The sequence below is a fragment of the Periophthalmus magnuspinnatus genome, chromosome 6 (genome assembly GCF_009829125.3).
Source record: "Periophthalmus magnuspinnatus isolate fPerMag1 chromosome 6, fPerMag1.2.pri, whole genome shotgun sequence".
NCBI lineage: Eukaryota > Metazoa > Chordata > Actinopteri > Gobiiformes > Gobiidae > Periophthalmus > Periophthalmus magnuspinnatus.
In genome coordinates, this window is record NC_047131.1 from 19662713 (window position 1) to 19683384 (window position 20672).

Genomic DNA, 20672 nt, shown 5'->3' on the forward strand with positions numbered 1-20672 from the left:
ATACACGCAGGAGATTGAAAATTGAGACAAAATACCAGAGATGAACCATAGACTGTACATGAACTGAGCTGAGGAAAACGTGAAATGTTTCACTGTAGGAACCATTTAAAGGGACCTACTGAACGACTTAACAGCAGAATCAAATTAATGAACACTAATGATAATTTCACTATTTCAAGACTGGCAATATATGAATATGAAAATGATTTCAATAAACATGGTACAAAGTAAACATTTATTTTTGTGCCAATTTGTACACTATAAGACAATAAACCTTGCATTAAGATAGATCTAAATGAGAAAAGAAAGCCAAAATGTAATTGCAATTCAGTAAGTTCTATTATCAGACAAATGAAAATAATGAAATAATCAAAACTGTACAGTATGTGTTACTGTGTATATATATGCAACAGTTCAACACAATAATAACTTTATTTAGATGCATTATATTTCTATAATTATAAATCATCATCCTCCATGTCGACATCTGCTTGTAACTTCTGCACCATCTTTTCTTCCATTTGTTTGGCCTTTCCTGTAAACAGAACAAAAGGTATGAGGTAAATACATACCTGGCACATGATCAGTTGCCAAAACAAAAAGCTCATAAATCTTACCTGCATGTGGAGCTCTGATGAGATGGATATTTTTCTTGACTTCGTTGATGGCCTCTTCCTTTTCTAACTGCTTGCCCTTCTTTAATCTGAAAAAGAAAAAAAAAATATCAATACAAGACCTTTAACCCTATTATCTTATTACATCAAGTTGAAGGAAACAAAGGCAGTGGTACACTGCCTCTGTAAGAGATTAAATTGTTTGTTTTTTTTAAAACAAAACAGTTACATGGACAAGCAGTTGCAATTTAAGGTCAGGGTTTTTGCCCTGAATAAACAATGGTAACAAAACTGGCATCCAACAGGCGTCAAGTATTTCTCACACTCTCTCACACGCTCTCACACGCTCTCACACTCTCTCACACTCTCTCACACTCTCTCACACTCTCTCACACTCTCTCACACTCTCTCACACTCTCTCACACTCTCTCACACTCTCTCACGCATACACTTCTTTTGTACACTAGCTTAGGACATTTCCACAGCTCTTCTGGTAAAAAGCCTGACATTCCCATGTACAGTAAGCATACAAAGTTCTGATTGTTTACCTGTTCATGATAAATCTTGCCTGTCGTTTCCGTTTTATTTCTTCCACCTTCTTCATAGCTTGAACTGGAAAAAGTGCAAAACAAGTGATTAAAAAACGTATTTATATTTATATTTGACTCACAGTTTAACACAAAATTGTAGCTTACCCGTCTTGTCCCATAGTTCTCTGTTGTATTTAACAGGAGTATTTCTGCGTTTTTCAAACTCTAAAGAGTTGTCCTGCAAGATACAAATGTATTGTAACTACATATTGGACTATGTAACATGTTATTGAAAATGACATATTTCTAACAATGTATCCATTACAACTAAATAGTTAAGAAGGAAGTGCCCAAATGTGAAACAACGCTGTAATAGTATTATAAAGGATAAACAAAACCATCATAATAACCCACCACTGTCAGCTCCTTTCCTGATGCCTTCCTAAAAGCTTTGGTCCATCTCGTTTTTCTGGGGTTACGCTTCTTTTTGAAGTTCTTTACGCATTTAGATCGACAAAATCTGAATGTCTGCAAAAAAGACAAAGAAATCACGTTATTGAAACGTGCATATCAACAAAGCACCATTAGAGGTCGCTGCTGTATAAGAATAAACGCTGATGGGCCAGGCCCAAATTACTTTAAATGACAACCAGTGAAATGATCAAACCAGAACATACAAAATCTACATGTGAATCGTGGTCACGGGTCCTCGCATAACCTCTACCATCTTCAGGTGCAATTTGAACGCATCACCTCCTATCCATTCCACGTGAGAGAAAAGGGCTAGCAGGCTAACATCACATCCAAACAGCTCCAGCACCACAGCTCGAATCATACATTAGATTCTGGTTAGAAAAACTGTCGTACCTTACAGTCGTTCCGTACAAACATGACTCCATGTCCGGGATACACCGGTCCAGAGCAGAAATAGCACTTTTCGATGCGCATTTTGGCCGCAGATGTGCTGCGTGTGGCACCGACACAAACAAGACCGCCCCGTGCGCTTCTTCAGCCGGAGCTACTGTGACAGACAAAGCGCCCACTGCCTCACGGCCTCCATCTGCTGGAGATAATATAAACTACACCAGTGGTATTCATTTATTAACGGTAAGGACTTCATGGTATCTGTAGCAGGCAGTGAATACAATTCAGAGTGAAACTATCCAAGAATATCCATTATTATGGTGATAGCTTTCTAATTTAATTGGAAAACACAACATTAAAACATAATTTTCAAAGCCTGTCACTATTACTGCTACCCCTCATGGCTCAGTAGTATTAGGGATATCTCAAAGACTATGCTGGTGCTTAAAATAGGTCCCTTCATAGCCACTAAATAAGGATATAAATTGGCAAATTATTTTCATGTTGTTGTAAATGTTTGTGTGTTTGGACAAAAACAAACAGTAAACCAGTTATTTTTCCAAAACAACTTTATTTTCTAATATCTGCGATAATCTTGAGAGTATCAAAAAGTCTGTTGCAACATTACAACTCATAAAATAGCCTGTTGCAAACTTGCATCAAGATGTATTTGGTTTCAAAAGCAGAAATCATAACTTAAATAAGAACAGTTAAGTCTACATTCTACGTCTACATTTTTGGCACCTGAGGTAAGTCAGCAAATTAACATGAGGGAACCAATAAGCAATCACAGACACGATATGGGACTATTCAAATAATTTAGAAAAATCCATATAAAAATGGGAAACTTTTTGTTCACAATAGCAAACTAAAAAAAAAAATCAAAATATTACTTGCAACCTAAGTTTCATTCCGGTAAAAATATGGTGGACAAATACAGCAGAACAGCTTATGATATCTCAAGCCTTAATCACCTATGCCTTATACTAGTAAAAAACCCAATAATCATTTAAAACTAAATTTTAAATGAAAACAATGAGGAAACCAAAGAAAATGGCTTAATAACTTTTACATTTCTTTGGTTAGGATTATTTGTATTACAAAGCTATAAAAATGATTATGTTGCTGTTCACACATAGGGTTTTCCATTTGATAGTCAGAATCCTTCATTGTCACACCTAGACAAATAACATGGAGAAATAAAGAATTCTTCCCCCATTATGATAAAAAATGCTTAAGAATCACAGATGACTCTCCAAAACAAATATATAACATCATCTGCAATCAAGCGGTTGTCAGTATCTTAAGTTAACCCTGTTTCAATAAAAGACTGAATGAAAAGCCTTAACCGTATGAGGAAGCAGACAACTCTTTGGATAATAGCATCGGCATCACCTCTGCGTTTAGCAAATGGTCTCAAAGGCAAATGGGGCACAAGCTGAGACGACCTGTGCTAAAGCTTTCACCAGAATAAAGCATTTGAAAATACAATGAAGTAAAGCACCTAAACCATTATGGAAAATTTACATCATTTGGCAAAAAAGGAGAACAATATTTGGCAAACGTTCAACTCCACAATCTTCTTTTTGGTTGCCTTAAAATATCTAAGGTATTATTTTGGTACAATTCTTCCTGTCTTTGGATCTCCGCTTTCGAAGACCTTTCAATATTAAGGCCATGTTAAAGCTTTAAAGTAGTGCACTTGAGATGCCAAACTAATTTATATAATTTTTAAAGCTCAAAATAGTCTGGCAACATCTAATGCACTTGTATTTTTCAACAACATACACCAAAAGAAAGAAATAATATGAAACAAAAGCTCTTCCAACCGTTGAATTAAAGCTGGGACAGTCAAAATTAAGGAAGACCTCTTTGGAAATATTAGAAAGACAATGTAAAAATGAATTACCTTGTCCCTGAGTTTGAGATAATAATACTGCACAATATATGGTAAAAAGGAGGTAGTAGCATACAAAAACAGTGAGGTAGATAAACAGACTTAAAGAGCTCCACTCCACCTCTTGTTCCAGTGGCCCAAAAATTAAATATATGAGATCAGGCATAACATTATGACCACCGATGAGCGACATAACAAAGACTTTTGATCCAGGAAAGTCTTATTGGGTGGAATATGAGCAAACTTGTCAAGGGCAGGCAGGTGGTTAGACTGCTAGGTCAAAGCATCTATAAAACTACAGGTTGTGTGGACCTGGTTTGAAGAAATCCAAGGAAGGACTAAAAGGCAGGTCATAGTGTTATGCCTGATCGGCGTCAAACAGTACATTCTTCTTGACATTCATCATAGGTGAGCTTTGGTTTTGGACAATGACCAAACACAGACAAACAGGTAGAAAACAAATGGAAATCAAAGTTATACTGAACATTCATACAATGTCCTGAGGTAGATCCGGAGTACATGCACTTTCCCCCATTGCAGCAGCTTTAGCTTCCTGACCTTTTGTGCCACAGAAAATAGAGAGGCTCAACTTGGGAAGTAAACAAGGAAGAATTAGTGGCATAACTCTGGTAATTTGGAAAGCAAGGCTGGTCATTGTCAGGAGTCGACAGCTTGGGACAAGTGCTGATCGGGATGGGAGGCCTCTGTGTTGCAGTGAGGGGCATTAGAGGTGGAGTGATGTTTGTGGTGTCCTCGCATCTCCTGGTTTTCTACTTCAAACGACTGCTTTAGTTTGGAGACAGTAGGGACTTCGTCTTCTGGGCCAAATGATGCGGGTCTGGAGGTTTCGGAGGTAGAGGGGTTGCTCATCTCTTCGCTGCTGACTTCGTTGGAGTAATGTCCGGAGTCTCCTGTTTCCTGGCTGCCTTCGCTGGAGTGAGAGCTCTCTGAGTGGAGTGGGCCATAGATGATCTCTCTGGAGGAGGGTGGGAGCGGAGCTGCCCCCAAACGGTCTTCATATGTGAGGACGGTTTTACCAGCTTCATACAAACAGGCTCTGCTTTCAACCTATTAAAAAAGTCATGTTTTAAGCAACATTATATAGAGGGTTCAATACAGTTTCCAATGATTAATTTGATGACTGTAAATAATTTCATTTTCTTTATTTATGATCTGTATACATTTAATTATAGATTCTTTAAGATAAAATTGTACTTACATCGTTCTCAGTGGCGCTGTTTCTCTCTTTGCTGAAGAGTAGCCATTTCTTGCTTTGGTTCTTGTCGTTGACTGGGCCACCACTATTTATAATTATAGTGGATCCACCCTTCAAAGGAATATACATATAATTACTATTAAGACAATCAGGCACCTTTGCTTACTTACTTTTGCATTTAATGGCTTTCCATGTCAGCAAAAAATTACACTTTTCTGCAACATGCTTATAAACATAACCCAGTCTTACCTTGGCATCAATAAAATGGTCCCGCATCATTGGAATCAAGGCTTCCACATTTTCCACATGACGCTCATTAGGGAGAGATATACCAGGTCTTAATATATCAGGGTTCCCAACAGCAATCACTTTGTGGCCAGACGTTTTTCTAATTGACATGACCAAAAAAAGCCATATTAGAAAAAAGTACTATAGAATACTAGAATACTATTATGATGTTGTTTTTTTGTACCTTGGTCTGCCTTTGCTGATGAGAATGAGGGCACACATAATGATACAAGCCAAAGCAATGCTCACTCCAACAATGATCCCTGTCATGGACTTCTGGTCAATGTGGTAGAGGCCATCAGAATACACTAGAATAGAAACAGATAGACACAGTCAAAACAACATGGTAACAATAACCAACTGGCTTAAACCATGAGCTTTAAATGGTTTCCTTCACTATTCTGCTATATAAGTATTACATATATGTTAAATATCTCTTGCTTCAGCGTTAGCCAGGAGTAGTAAAAGATTATTACTAGTAGTACTAGTACTAGTACTACTACTGCTACTGCTCCTTCTAAAATTACTGATATAATGTACAACAGCTACCTATACCACTGAAGTCTCAAAACATAGTGCAACTGTACAACTTACACATATCATTTTGAGTGTGGTGATGCCTTTTGTCAAAATAAATCATTTGAATTCCCTTACCTGTGGTGTCTGGGAAGCTATCTGAGTGCCTCGGGTTCTTTGTGCGATGTGCACTTCCTCTCTTTAGAGCCAGCTCCACCGGGTTTGAGAATGGTCCGTCCCCAACCTGGTTCGACGCAGAGATCTTCACCAGGTAAATGCTCCCGGGGTCCAGTTGTTCTAACAGAGCCATTGTATGACTTCCTATTGACAACAATGGAAATTATGACAAGTTACACTATCTTTAAATACTGACTTATCTTGTGTTCTGTGCAAAAAATATACAACTACAGCCCTGCAATTTTAGTATTTATATTTCTATAATAATATTGGATGTTATACTATGAATTGTGATTAGATTTGTATGTATGTTTAAAAGTAGGAAGAGAAGAACATTTCAGAAAATACTGAAATATGAACAAATAAACTAATACAAAAATCCCATGTATAACAGAAGAAGTTGGTAGAGTACTAAAATACAGGTACAAAATGATTAAGGACCAGATATTTTGTTCTTTGCAGAGGGTATTCTATTATCTAAATAACTGCAGTCTTTGTGATATGATTATTGTGTCAACTGAAATTGTGATTTTGATTCAGTTGTGATTTTGCAGCCTAATTAAGATAAATCCGTATGTAACAACTGAAAAAACTGACACAGATGGCAATAAAAAGTTATAACTACTACTCATTTTACTCACCCTCTCTTTGCACAATTTGCCAGTTTCCAGCCAACCATGATTTCTGCGAGGCGTACATAATGGTGTAGTGTGTGACCACAATATTAGGTTCAGGAGGCTCTCTCCAAGACACCAACGCAGTGTCATCTTCAATCAAAGTAACCCGGACGGCTGCAGGTGGGTGGTTTGGCACTGCATAGAGAAAAAACAACAACATTTAACCTTTAGAGCCATTTAATTTGGCACTGGTGTAAATAAATATAGTGAACATAGCTACATGTTTAGTTTCTTACCTGACGGCAAAGTTTGGTGGTAAACAACAGAGCTCCATGGACTGGACATCTGGTCAACATGAAGACGCACTACAAACTCATAACGGGTATTTGGATGGAGCTTCAGAATCACTACAGTCTGCTTGGTACTGTGGACAGAAGAAAAAGGATACTATAGTAAAAACAAAATTGTAATGACATTTCCACACTCTCTCCAGCTACAGATTGTATTGTAAAACAGCAGTACTACAACCCTCTGCCTTCATTTAACCTTATCCTCTGCATCTACAATTCTCTTCTCTCAAACAAACAGGTCTAACCTCTAGTGCTTTGGCTTCTTGTGTCCAGTTACTGTCTACTACAACTATTATCCAACTTTTGTGCAACCTTCCTTGATCATCCTACAAATATTTTTTTCTTCCAAAGCAAAACGTATATCCATTCAAACGGCTCTAAAGAATCTCAACTTTAAACACATTTTACAGTTACATAAACAAAAATAAAAAATAATAATCAATTAAAATGATAATACAAAACAATTTGATTAACCTCTGATGCTAATCCCAGGCAAATGGCTTATGTACAGTAACTAAATGTACACTTTACAAGAGAGCAGCTCAGAGCACAAATGCAAAATCATATTCAAATCTTTACTCACGTCTGCAGGTATCTGATGGCAGAGGCATTGTGTGTGCCCACAGGAGTACAGCGGACCGTGTAGCTCACAGCTTTCCCTGAGGTGTAGGCAGGGCGACTCCACCGCAGGGACACAGAGGTGGAGTTATTAGCCAGAACTATCAAGTTGTTTGGAGCAGGAGGGGTGGCTGCGAGCTGGTCTCTGGTGGCTGTAATCATAAATATTTACAATTAATGTACTGATATAAACTTGATTTGTTTTAATTTAAACTCGGGAAATCACTTACACAGACATCCAGGTGTAGTTACAGTTTGGTCAGTCTGATAACCTTCTCCCGCTTGACCTATAGCGAGGATCTTCACATGGTATTTTCTCCTTGGATCTACAAATAAAAAGTATGACATGACTATATAGTAAATCTAGTAGGGTAAAAAAAACATATTGATACCCAGACACTAATAGATACTAAAACTAGTATCAAACAAATATTGATTGCCTGAATAGTTTTATAATTGTAGAAGATCACATGGTAATATTAAAGTAATGTTGAGTCTATTATCTATAGAAAGAGCCTTTTTTATTATCTTTGTGGCATTGAAATCAGTATCATGTATGGAGCCTTTTCCGCAGTATTGAAATCAATCTAAAACCTACTAAGACCAGCAAGCTACTTTCAATACAACATTTTTGAGGAGTTAATGATCAGGATAAACCTAGATGTCCAATATTTATAACTGCCAAATTAATTGTTGAACCATAGAAACCATAGATGAAACAAGGAGAGAACATTTTTTCTTAACAACAAGCACAGCAGCTTTGTAAATTAGCTGTGGGAGGGAGGGGAGGTCTGGGGGGTCAAAACTGGCCAGGCCTTTTGCATGGACAATATGAGGTCTCCTGAGTCAGCCCAGCCTCTCATTTGTCATGTGATGTCAAGTGTAAGGAGCATGAGAAAGAGCAGCCTATAAGGTGGGCAGTAAAAACAGACATGATCAATAAAGCATAGGCCAATTACTATAAAATATTTCTATATATGAACAGATGGAAGGAAGTAACCGAAGTAACAGGACAATAGAAAACAAAAAAGGCATAAGATAGTAGACTTTTTCCACTCTACATGTTGGAAAAATGGAAAAATGTCTTACCACCTTCACATATATACACTATTTCTGCTTTGTGCATGTCCAAGCTGTCTTAATCTGATTGGGCAAACCTTATCTCCACAGCAACCCAAACTATCCTTCAGATGTACTATTTAATCATTTTAATAAAGTTTTGAATTCCAAGAAACAAAACAAAAAAGTATATCATGACAACAATCTGACTTATTACAGTAAACAGTAAAGTTGCTGTTCCGTGTGGATTATATTATATGTCTCAAAAGGGCCAGAGATACAAAAAGTAAAAAAGTTGTGTGAGGAAACTTTGTTGGTTAAGTATGGCCCCAAATCATCCATTTTAACTTTCAAAATTCTCCTCAGCTCCTAAATTTGGACATTTTAGGGAGTGTTAAGATTTGTTTTATATCCCCAGTGTGAAAGGTCAGCTTATGGATATTGACCAGTGAGGGCGGTGTGTCTAGAACCACCATGGGGGGAGGTTCAGCTGCTGGGAGCCTAGGCCCATGGGACGAAGGGGGTTTGACTGGGGTCGGAGGGTCAGGCCAAGATAGAACAGAAGGAATCCGGGCTCTGGACTGTGGGACAGGAGCGGGGCCTCTTTTGTTCCCCTCTTTCACGGTCATCCAGCCAGGCCACTGCTATAGCCTTAAACTTCAAAACATGGATGCTGGAAAAAGTGGACAGTGCTAGTGTGTGTTGTGTCTAGAGGTAAATGTGTGAAAAAAATGCAATATGATACTGGCTTCTATGATCGTGGCTTCTAGTTTTTTCTATAATATTGCTTTAGAATGGTATATACAATTACAGTTTTGTGCTACATTGGTTTATTCAAGATTTTGTTAAAAAGTAGTGAAAGCTAAATGATAAATTTAGTTTTAGATTATGTTTAGACTAAACTAAGACTTTCCTGGGGTCAATGCACTGTATTTATGTTAGGTTTTCTTTATAAGAAAGATATACAGGTCAACTAAATCTCACAACAAGATATGTTAGTTAGTTTAGTTAGTTAGTTTTTATTATTTCAATGCTGTTTCAATTTTTGTCCTAGGGTTTGTTCAATTGTCTATATTATAAATACTGCTAACTCATTTGTTTTTGACACAACAACTGATGGAAAATCATTATAGTCCCAGAAAATCATGTGAATTGCATATTGATCTCATTGGCTTATTTAAATGGACAGCAAATGGGGGCTGGGTCCTAGTCTAGGTTTGCTGTCTCATGGCCAGAGGTCATTGTCTCTGTCCAGCTTTGGCCAGTCCCTCGGGTATTCCCAATATGTCTCAGTGTCCAGCTGAAGAAGGGGGAAGTGGACCAGGGGCTTACAGAGCAGGTCTGGCAGTGGACATAGGACAATGGCTTTAGGTAATGACTATGCAAGCACTGGGATGGGAACGGGTGGTGGGAGGGACATCTGGACTATGAACTTTGACCCTCTGGAGCCTTAAAACGGTGGCCAGACTGCTTATGGAAGTGGGGTCACTCCATATTGATCAGGACACGGGGCCAAAATGCAAATTGACCAAACGAGTGGTCACTACTTCAAGGCCAGTATAGTAAAAATACACCAGAGAGCAGTGTTTCTGAAAATTCTGTTTCTGAAAATGCTAAGTTAACCAATTTATGGGTTTCAATTTCCTATTATAGGCAACATTTTGAGGGCTTTTCACCATTCAAAAAGTAGGATATTTAGGTTTTAATTATTAATTGCTTGGCAACTGTCCTATTTTTTTTTTATCACTCTAAGAACCTTGCAACTCAAATAACTTCACCAAAGGAAAAAAAAGAAAAAAGTACTAAAACAAGTTTAGACAGGTCTATACTCAATTCAAGATAATTTTACCATTAACCTACCAAGGCCAGTGATGGTAAAAGTGTAGTTGAGAGCTTGCAGTTGGATGGTGGGCTGCTCTGGTTGGTCTTCCTCGTGGTAAACCAGCCTATACCCCAGGACAGGTACAGAGTCTGAGGAGGGCTGCCAACGGGCCACTACTGAGGTACAGTTGAGGGGCTCCAACTGCAGGATAGGGGCTGAAGGTACTGTAAAAAACAATGAACAACATACACAATCATGTTGCATAATAAATGTTGCCTTGTCAACTGAAGACATTAATACTTTCTATAACATAACGACATATTTCTTTTTACAGTAAGAAAACATTTGTACAACTATCTTGGAGTTTAATTTAAATGAAGCCACCCTAAGCTATATTAAAATGAATCGTAAATCAATCATTAAAAATTAACCATACAGCTAAATATGTTGCCTCTGTTACAATATTTTTTCATAACTGTTGACACATTTAATACAAACATGAAAAACCTTTAGGACCTGGTTATACAATTTAATATTTTTGAGCCTGTTGACCTACCAGGAGTGTTTACAACTGGCTTTGTATCAAACATAACAAGAATATTCTGTTTTCGGGCCATTGACTGAGAATATATGACAAACCTATTGAAAACAAGAAAATTTTGCGTAGGTGAACAAACAGCCTCCACAGCAACACACAGAGCGGTGAAAAGCCGCTATTCTTTCCAACACACAGTCGCCTGAGGCCCTCGTTTATGACCCGTGACTGAGGCCGCTCTCACATCACTGACAGCAGAGGGCAAAGGTTCCTGGGTAACCAACACAAAGACTGTGGGACAATGCTACAAGGGCTAACGCTAATGCTCATGAGCTGGCCACTTCACATCAGCCACAGAGGGCCTTGTTTTTTTACCAGGAAAGCACCATAAAAATATTGGACTTGTGTGGTACTGTTTGATGTTTGATGTAACTATAGCATTCTTCGTGAGAGTCCGTTGGCTATACAATACCACTGTTTAGGCAACAGAGGGTATCGTGGCTGTAACTTGTGCTTTTAACAATATGATTTTAACACAATCTCATTACCTGTATTGTCCAACTCAAACAATAATAACTGAAATCTTAATTTAATAAACTGCAACATCAATATAGAAGCAGACAAGAATATAAGCAGACTTTATACTTTCCATCCTACAGTTTGTGGGCAAATGCTTAACCCACGTGTATATCTAAAGCTGCACGTTTTGTCAAAAAATATCTACGGTAATTGAAATTTTTCTGACCAACATTGCCATTCTGATTAGATGTGTGATTCTGTTCAAAGTTCACAATTGAGATGCATCCACTACTACTGACAAAAATACTGAAATATGAACTGACAAGCTGATACAAAAATCATATTTTACCACATTTGTAGCCAGGTTAGCAGTTTTTATGCAGAATTAGACTGGATATTTTGTTGTTTGTGGCAGAAATTATGGTAGTTTAAAAAATTGCAGCCTTCGTGATTTTGTTGCACTGATTCAAATTGTGATTTTGATTTGATTGCTATTAATCTTGCAGCCATACTTATAAACTATAACTCTTGTTACTAATTTAGAATAAGAGATTCTCAACAACAAGTGAAATTGTGCAGATACCTTTGCTGCTGGTGGTTCTGGGAGTGCGATGGGAGGTCCAGGCTGAGGGCTCACACCACCCAGCCCGAGTCGAAGCAGCCATCCGCAGCAGGTAGATGCTGTCCGGCTGCAGATCCTCCAGGAGGTACTCTGTGGTGTTTTGGGGCAACTCCACTGAGGTGACTGAGGCATCCGCTGCAGTACGATAGGAGAGGCGATAGGCAGACACCCGACCACGGCTCAGTTTGGCAGGAAGCGGATTCCACTTCACCTGGATGTCTGTGGAGCTGTGGCTGGTCAGGGTTAGCTCAGGTGTCCGAAGCGGTACTAGGAGGAGACAGAGATTGGTTGTTATTATTACACTCAGTGGCTTGGACATTAGTGACTAGTATCTACTCTTCCCCTTAGACATAAAAAAGTAATTCCAGCCCCCCTCTGCACTCCCCAAAAGAGCCCTTTGTGAACACATCCCTTGCATGCATGTTAGCCTAACTACCACTGTGATTTACTGCTAGGAATGTTAAAGTCTCTGCTCTGTGCTTACCATCTTCCAGAGTATGTTGACTGACTTGGTCAGACATACGACTAGCTCCCATTGGCATATAGGCCACGATGTAAAAGCTGTAGTTTCGTGCTGGTTCCAGGTCATCGATGATGTAACTTGTTGTGTCATTTCCAATAACAACTTGGTATTCTTCATTGTTAAGACCTGGCATGAAACAGACAGGGTGACAAATTATGTTCAGTTTTAACATGAAAGGGTCTGTGCATGTTAAGATATGTTCAAGAGCATGCATGTCACTGTTTACATGAGTTAATGAAGTTATATAGATTAGGAGGCTGAGCAGTGCCCCTAAAAGCTTACGCATCAAAAAGTGTTTACAGGCTAAAATTGGCTTAGATGAATGTTTGTAACTAAAAAATCTTCACATATTCTTTCATGTTTGTGTATGTTTTAGGGGGCTGTCCCTCTAAAAGCTGCCTTGTCCTTTTAACTATGTGGAGTGCTGCTGAGTGGACAAAGGCCTGACTAAACCTGTTGTTATCTGAGCGAAGTTGCCATTCTAGGTCCTCCTTGACCTCTGCTCCACGCTGCAACAACAGATGGCCTTCACCAAGAAAACTAATCACATGTGTGAGTCAGATAGCCCACTGTTGTTATCATGGTAAATATCTTTCACCCCTTCAACTAGTTAAAGGGAGAAGAACCACTTCAACATCACTATAATCTTACCTTCAGCTTTCATATAATGGATGGAATAAGCAATGACTTTGTCTGCATTGTAAAGAGGTCTCTCCCAGGCCAGTAAGATGGCTGAACTGGAGATGGTTTCCGCGTGGATGTTTCTAGGTGCACTGGGCCTGTCCTCAGACATGACAACAATGAGTCTAGCCAAGGACAGCACAGAGCCCTGTTCACTCTCTGCCACACACTGGTAGATGGCATCGTCTTCTGGGATGATCTGAGTTATCACCAGTTTACTGCAGGTCAGCAATAAAAATGGTTAATATAACCAAGTCACAAAGGCCTACACAGACAAACATGTAAAATGGTTACCTGTTGTACAGCTTAATTCTGCCGTTCAAATGGACCTCTTCTCCATTCTTGAGCCAACTTATTCGGGGCGGGGGCTCTCCTTCAGCCTGGCACATGAACCTCGCTGTCCCTGCTCTTGGACGGGTTTGGCTTTCGGGTTTTTCCACAATGGATGGGGGCACTGAATTTAAAAAAAAATTATTATATTTTCTCATTTTGATCAATAGTTTATCATTGTGTCTAATTAATGACTAAAATGACTTCAATATTAATTTCCTGAATAAGATTTACTTTTAATAATTGCCATTTGAAACCAAAAATATAGTCAAATTTCTTCCTCCAAAGTCTTTAATGAATATCAATCTTGAATAAAATGTTATTCTATATTTGTTTACCAAGGACAGTGAGATTAGCAGCAGCAATGGTATAGTTCCGCGTCCCTGGCGTCGTGGCCCTACAGAGGTAGACCCCGTTGTGTTTGACATTAACATCGGTGATAACCAGGTTTCCATTTCCCAGGACTTTGGCATTGTACACGTCAATGGGTTTACTGTCAGCGCGGCTCCAGGAGATGATAGGCCAAGGATTCCCAGTGGCCACACACTCCAAAACCACAGTCTGATGGAGAGACACTGTGATGTTCTGTGGTCCAGCAATGATCCTGGGTCTTTGGCGGGGTACAGGGCCTGTTACTGTAGACAAAGAGAAAAATAGTTCAATACACCACCATACATTGTCAGTTTATTCTAAAGCTATCTGTGAATTCAGTGATTGCACCTTGATTGACTGTGAGAGTTGCTTCTTTGCTGCTTAGACGGGTACCGATGTTAGCTGCGACACACCGATATTGTCCAGCATCCTCTAGCTGTACATTGTGGATTTGGAGTACTCCATTTGGCAAAACAGTAATTCTGAACAAATACAATTAAATTAATGAAATAAAATATTAAAGACATAGTTCTAACCTTCTATGGTTTCCACATTGAAACCACTACATATATGGTCACAAGGCATTCTTAGATCAAAATCTAATGGTACATTGTTAATGTCAGTAGCACTTACCTGTTTGTTGATAGTGGTAGTGTGCTTTGGTTGAGCTCCCAGGTGATGGTGGCTGGAGGGTTGGAGGCCACTGCACAGGAAAACCGTGCCACTGAGCCCTCGGTCACCACCATAGGCACTGGATGAGTGAGAAACTCAGAAATAGCTGCAAAGATAACACATAAATTGTTATTTTATGTGTTCAAGTAGAAGACCAGAAGATCAGAAAATTAAAACTGCAAGTCCGTGTTAAATTTGTGATCAAATTTAAGGCCAACTTTACACTATTTTAAAAAAAGCAATACTTCTCAGTGACAACCACAGAATTACTAAATGGAAATATAATCCAGACGCCTAAATTTAGCCTCACTTTAAGTTACCATATCTTGTCTTTTTGTTTAACTGTAGTTAAAGCTAAACTCTTTAACACTAAAAACCCTTTGATCTTGTATCAAACACATAAGATTGATGTCAACTGTTCCTTTGAAAAAGCATTGATTTCTATAGCACTGGGGTGCTTGCTTTAGAACAGATGAGTTATATTACTAGTCATACCCACTAGCTGGCCAATCAATGGATCAATGCAAGAATGACAATGAATGATGCAATGTTATAGTTGCCAAACCAATTAATTTGACCCAATTTAAATACAAACTAGACCTACAAATCATAGGCTACATAACTGATGAAAGACTAATAAAAATATGTGATTTTAGTATAGATTTCTAGACTTATTGACAAATCTAAGCTACACATTTTATAGATAGATATATGATGTTGTAACTTAGGTCACAACAGCTGATCACAGACTGGACAACATTCAACTTTAAAGTTTCTGTATGTCCTAGTGCCAACCTGATATAACTAACGATTTGGTATAGACTCCAGAGGCCCATTTCTGGATAGAGTGGTTACTGGCTTATATGTGCTTGCTCATAAACAGCTGATCAAATTCCCCTGACTCATGGTTTGTTACCTAGTCGCATATAGATTCAAAGCCCATATCAATAATGACCACAAAGCATACATCCCATTTTGTACCTAAAATATGAGCCAATGACCTTCACTCATTAAGGTGAAAACTGCCTCTTCCTCCCCCTCACTTACAGAAAGACAGTCAATATCATGTTAAAGGAAATCAATAGCCTGGTCTCCAGCTGAAGCTCAACATTCAAATCCCAGGCTTTGGGGGGGGGGGGTCCAAATGAAAGACCAATCCTTTAATTTAGCACTTTATGTTATCAATAAAACAGGGATAGACAGAGAAGCCTGAGTGTATTAAGGGTATTTTCAGTAAAGAACCATGTTCTGTTATATTATTCTAGTTAAGTCCTCAGATAGATTTAATTTAAGGGTTAAGCTGTTTGTGTGTGTTTTTTTTATTTTATTTATGTGTTCAACTTAATGTGAAGTTTGTAAATGTAAATAAATACTATTACAGTTATATAGTCCAGGTTATTTTTAACACAAATGTAACTTTTTACTGGTTTTGTTCAAATAATACTATTAACTAGCAACTACTCACACAACTATAATAATTACACTTTATTTACTTTTCTATTCACTACTAAGTATTTTATCACTTTGTTTCACTTTATATATTTTTGACCAGTAGTATTAGTGTTGAGAAGACAGCATAATAAGACTGATCATTTTAAAATATTGTTATGTTTTCTTTTTTTAAAATCCTTTAATGCATAACCCTTACAGGTAAATGTGTTACTATTGACATAGGGCAACGTTCTGTCTTGTAAAGCATTAACACTATTTCATTCATTATAAAATAGGTAGTTTTTCTGTCCTTTACAGAAATGGCTGCCTATGAGCATCATGACCTATATTGAACAAAAAGTGCATGTTGTTGAAAAGCTAATGAGAGAGAACCGGCCAGCTGCCTTCCTGGTGCAAATTGTGGGAGGTGCCTATCCGAGCCGGTCCGGTAATATGGCCACCTCTGCTATAAGGAGGAAATCAATGCCTAGGCCAAACAGCACAAAGGTTTCCCCTCAGAGGTCAAAGTTCGCCTCAACCCCCTGTCCATTTAATTTTAACCCAAACTCAGATTCAGATTCAGATGGAAAACTTTGGTCATTTGTGTTGAAAAGCCAGAGGCTGGTTTGTATGTAGTGAACTATAAACTATTGACTGTTATAAGAAGATAATAAGATCTATGAACATTCAAATACTGGGTTGTCCTATGAAATAATCATTGTGAGCATGATTTGTTTTTTCCTCACTATGTGGTTATTGAAATGTGACAGGTAACTGTGATATTATAGGAACACATTTAGAAATGTGCCATTAAACAAAACTGAACTTTATATATTTTGTGTATGTTTACAATTTCATGACACTGTTGATTGTCATTGCATTGCATCTAAATGTTCTCCCTTGTTGTCATAACAAATACAATTTTTTTCAAGATGTAAACACACTTTTGTTTTTGAAGTTCAAACTCAACTGCACCCTGTTGGTTCAGGCTATTTACTCATATGACAAAATGGCCAGTTTTCACAAACGGCCCCTGGTTGACACGGCAACAGAGGGAATGATCCAGTGAAAAGGATTGTGGGGGTAGAACAGCAGGCTGTCCCAACCAAAGCAGGCCCTGACATCACAAAAGCCTTTCCCTCATGACCCTTGACCCTTAGAGCCCCTGGACAGAAGGAGAGCAGGGCCAACCCATCCTCCACTGCCCTCACTGCCCCACAGCCTGCAGTTGACCACAACCTTTAACCCTTTCATTAACAAAAAAACTGGACACTATAGCAAACTTGACTTTTGGATGTAACTGACCTAACAACATACAAATAAACTTGACAATTTTTAGGTTGCACTAGTTTGAGAGTAAAATGTTTTTAAAAGATAACCTGTTGAACAATTTCCTGGTTATATTTCTAAGTATGATACAGTGGGACAGAATTATTAAATTAACTATGATACAAACTACACAAAACTTTCTCAAAGGTCAAAATTCAGTGTCAATGTCAAATTTAACATTTTTGGAGCATATATTAGTTTCCATGATAACAGCCATGGGATATGCCCTTAAAGACCTTAAGACTCAATGGCAGGAGAAGCCTATTGAATGGACACAGCTGTCCTGTCCACTGATACATGGACAAACAAATGCCCTGGACCCTAGTCTTTTCTTCTGGGGTAGTCAGAGCCATTCCAAACAAAAGCTAAAAAGCAAATGGCCTCTGAGAGATTCCTTTGGGTAACAGACCATTCAGCAATCATAAGTGAAGTTTCTGGAAGTGTTCCCTTCACTTTTACAGGCAAACAAGTGGCACTGCTGGCAAAACATGTCCATATAGTAAAGTCAAGGTTTTCAATTTATGGGCTATTTATTGGCTTCTTGATTGACTCTCCATCTACCTGTAACTGTCTCTTAAAATGGGCCTATAACTGAACTGACCGATTTAAACTCCGATTTTGTCAGGTCAGAACAACTTTCAGTGACACTGACACAAAGATTTAAGGGTTTTTCCTCTTTAAAAATGGCTAGCACATTGTACATCTGCTTCCCATCTTTAGGTTAATAACCCATGCCATTCTAATGCCTCCTGCACGTTGACAATCTGCACAGTGCAATGCAAAAAACACAGACATCACTAAGCTGCTTAAGCCCCATGGTACCAAAAATGTCAATGTCAGTCTGCAAAGAATTTAAATCACTCTGAGCTCCATACTTACTTGCGATAGTCAGACGAGATCTTTGGCTTAGGATAGCTCCGAATTTGTTTTGGGAGAGGCACTGGTAGAATCCTTCATCCGATTCCTCCGTGGTGTGTTTTATCTTTGGTATGAACAAGGAGCCGTTGGGCAGAAATTGTATGTGCTCACTTTCTGTCAGGCGGACTCCGTTCTTAAGCCACTTGATGGAGACTGGAGGCTGCCCATGAGCCTGACAGTCAAGGACAGCAGGATCCTTTGGTAAGACTATCACATCACTGGGCTCTGTGATGAAGGACAACTCGCTAAAGCTTAAAACCCCTTTGGGAAGACAAGAAACACAAAACAACAGATCAGATATCGTGGATCATCTTACCTAACCTGTATCGTAGAGCATGCATAAACTGTAAGTGCACGAATTATTAATCTAAATCTGTTTATTGCAGTTTATATGTAGACAAACACATTACAATCTCAATAATGTATGCCTATATGAGTATATTCGGTGTGTTATCTATATTTCAAATGTGGCAGTGTAATAACTAAATCATGATGCTATTTAAGTTAAATGTAGTATAATAAAACAAAATTGTGCACCTTAAATGTTATGAACATGTCATGAACAAGTAGGTCTGTCATAAAGTTATAGTCAAATTCACATAGAGGATGGAACATTAGAGGGTTTACATAATAACACTAAAAACTATAAAAACTAATTACTGAATAGCAGCCTAGTCTAAGAAACACCATCGAAGTTGTCTCATCATAACCTATTTGGATCCATAAGACTAAATAAAATATTGCAGCCTACATATGATCTCGTTTTCCAGGGGTATTTGAGGCTACGTGCATTCAGCATCTTCTCACAATCTGCTGGTCCACAAAGCTGTAAAAAACGTGCAACCCAAACTCTTACCTGGTAGAGCTATAAACAAAACAAAAAGAAGCCATCGCTGACAAAGTTTCATTTTAAATTTCGCCATTATAATCCACTTTCTTCAGACATTTTCCACCGGGACGGGATCCTCCGCTCTCCTGCGTGCGCTCCGTAGATCCCCAAATCACTTCTGAACTCAAACCGCACCGTGCTCTGTACAGGGGTCCCAACAGCCCCCTCCTACCCGTCCTATGCACATGCGCACAACCACGCGAGCGCGGCCAAACCTCTGCACCAGGGGACCCAGGGGCCACAGGAAATAACAGCAAATACACTGGACAAGGTTGTAAAATTGTGCATGGACAACCGCAGGAGTTTAAGATTTTTACTATGTGTGTTTAGGCATATTTCTGTGTATTTTAAGTTGCAACTAACATGCAGAGTGTCCAATTAAGAAGTAGAGCTATTTCTACAGAGGTATGGGGGCTACTACTCTTACACATTACAGACACACTTGGCATGTTGGTCTGCAAGTTTCTAAATTATTAGGCTATAGCGTTCCTTAAATATGTCCAGTGTCATGAAATCCTTAAAGTTTTGCTTAAATTTATGCCTTTGCACCAAAAGAATGTTTATGCAGTGGCCAAGCATACCTGGAGGTTATATAATATTTTCTCTGGCCTATATTTTACTGTACTGTACTTTTAGACTGTTATTACTCCACTCATAAATCTAAGGAGACAGGGACAGCACTTGGAACATTTAGGGGCTAAGATGATTTTTTTAGGGGCTAAGATGATATATCACACAAATAATGAACTATATATGTAGTATATTCAGTTTTTTGTGTTTTTTTTATTTATTTTTTTTGTGTGTTTGTATTGTTTAAATTAAAAAGTGGGGCAAAATGGACAGGGCAGTGGTGATTAAAGTTTTTAAAGTAAAGCTTAGTATATATAGCAGTAGTAATGTCAGTAGTTGTGGCACTGGCACCATGTAAAAGTTGGTGTTAAAATATTTGAAGACTTGTAAATATTCAACTTTGCAGTAATTTAGCATTTTTTTGGACTTCTGGCTTTCAGATATTCCCCTTAATATTGCATGTTCTACTCTTCTTCATTTTTTTTCAGATATACAACGTACAAATAAACCAAAGTGAATGATCAGTCGGTGGGAGTGATTGGTAAAAGGTTATTGCAAAGCATCTGCTCTGAACAGAAGCTGGTAATTATGAAGAGATATTGATGGCCGCACGTCAGCTGTCTAATGAATTCAAATATTGATCGGGCGACCGTGCCTTTTGACAATGACCCTCTCTCTCTCTCTCCCTCTCTCTCTCTCTCTTCCTTTCATTG

At 38.4% G+C, this 20672-nt stretch overlaps 2 protein-coding genes across 2 annotated transcripts; both read right to left on the bottom strand.

The window, feature by feature from the left end:
• Nucleotides 1–221: 221 nt before the first annotated feature.
• On the bottom strand, nucleotides 222–2157 carry rsl24d1 (ribosomal L24 domain containing 1). The gene is made up of 6 exons (XM_033967867.2): nucleotides 2012–2157; nucleotides 1559–1672; nucleotides 1310–1382; nucleotides 1163–1226; nucleotides 618–703; nucleotides 222–535 (listed from the first exon to the last, which is right to left on the bottom strand). Exons 1-6 carry the CDS (start codon nucleotides 2090–2092, stop codon nucleotides 459–461), a joined length of 495 nt encoding a protein of 164 aa, XP_033823758.1. The 5' UTR covers nucleotides 2093–2157; the 3' UTR covers nucleotides 222–458.
• A 2405-nt stretch (nucleotides 2158–4562) lies between these two features.
• Nucleotides 4563–19423, bottom strand: prtgb (protogenin homolog b (Gallus gallus)). Its single transcript, XM_033968711.2, has 19 exons — nucleotides 19357–19423; nucleotides 18462–18761; nucleotides 14784–14928; nucleotides 14499–14632; nucleotides 14117–14413; nucleotides 13743–13902; nucleotides 13419–13666; nucleotides 12729–12893; nucleotides 12206–12511; nucleotides 10607–10792; nucleotides 7918–8013; nucleotides 7653–7839; nucleotides 7016–7143; nucleotides 6744–6914; nucleotides 6064–6246; nucleotides 5594–5717; nucleotides 5371–5509; nucleotides 5125–5232; nucleotides 4563–4973 (listed from the first exon to the last, which is right to left on the bottom strand). The coding sequence occupies exons 1-19, from the start codon at nucleotides 19421–19423 to the stop codon at nucleotides 4563–4565; spliced, it is 3555 nt and encodes a 1184-aa protein (XP_033824602.1).
• Nucleotides 19424–20672: the final 1249 nt, after the last annotated feature.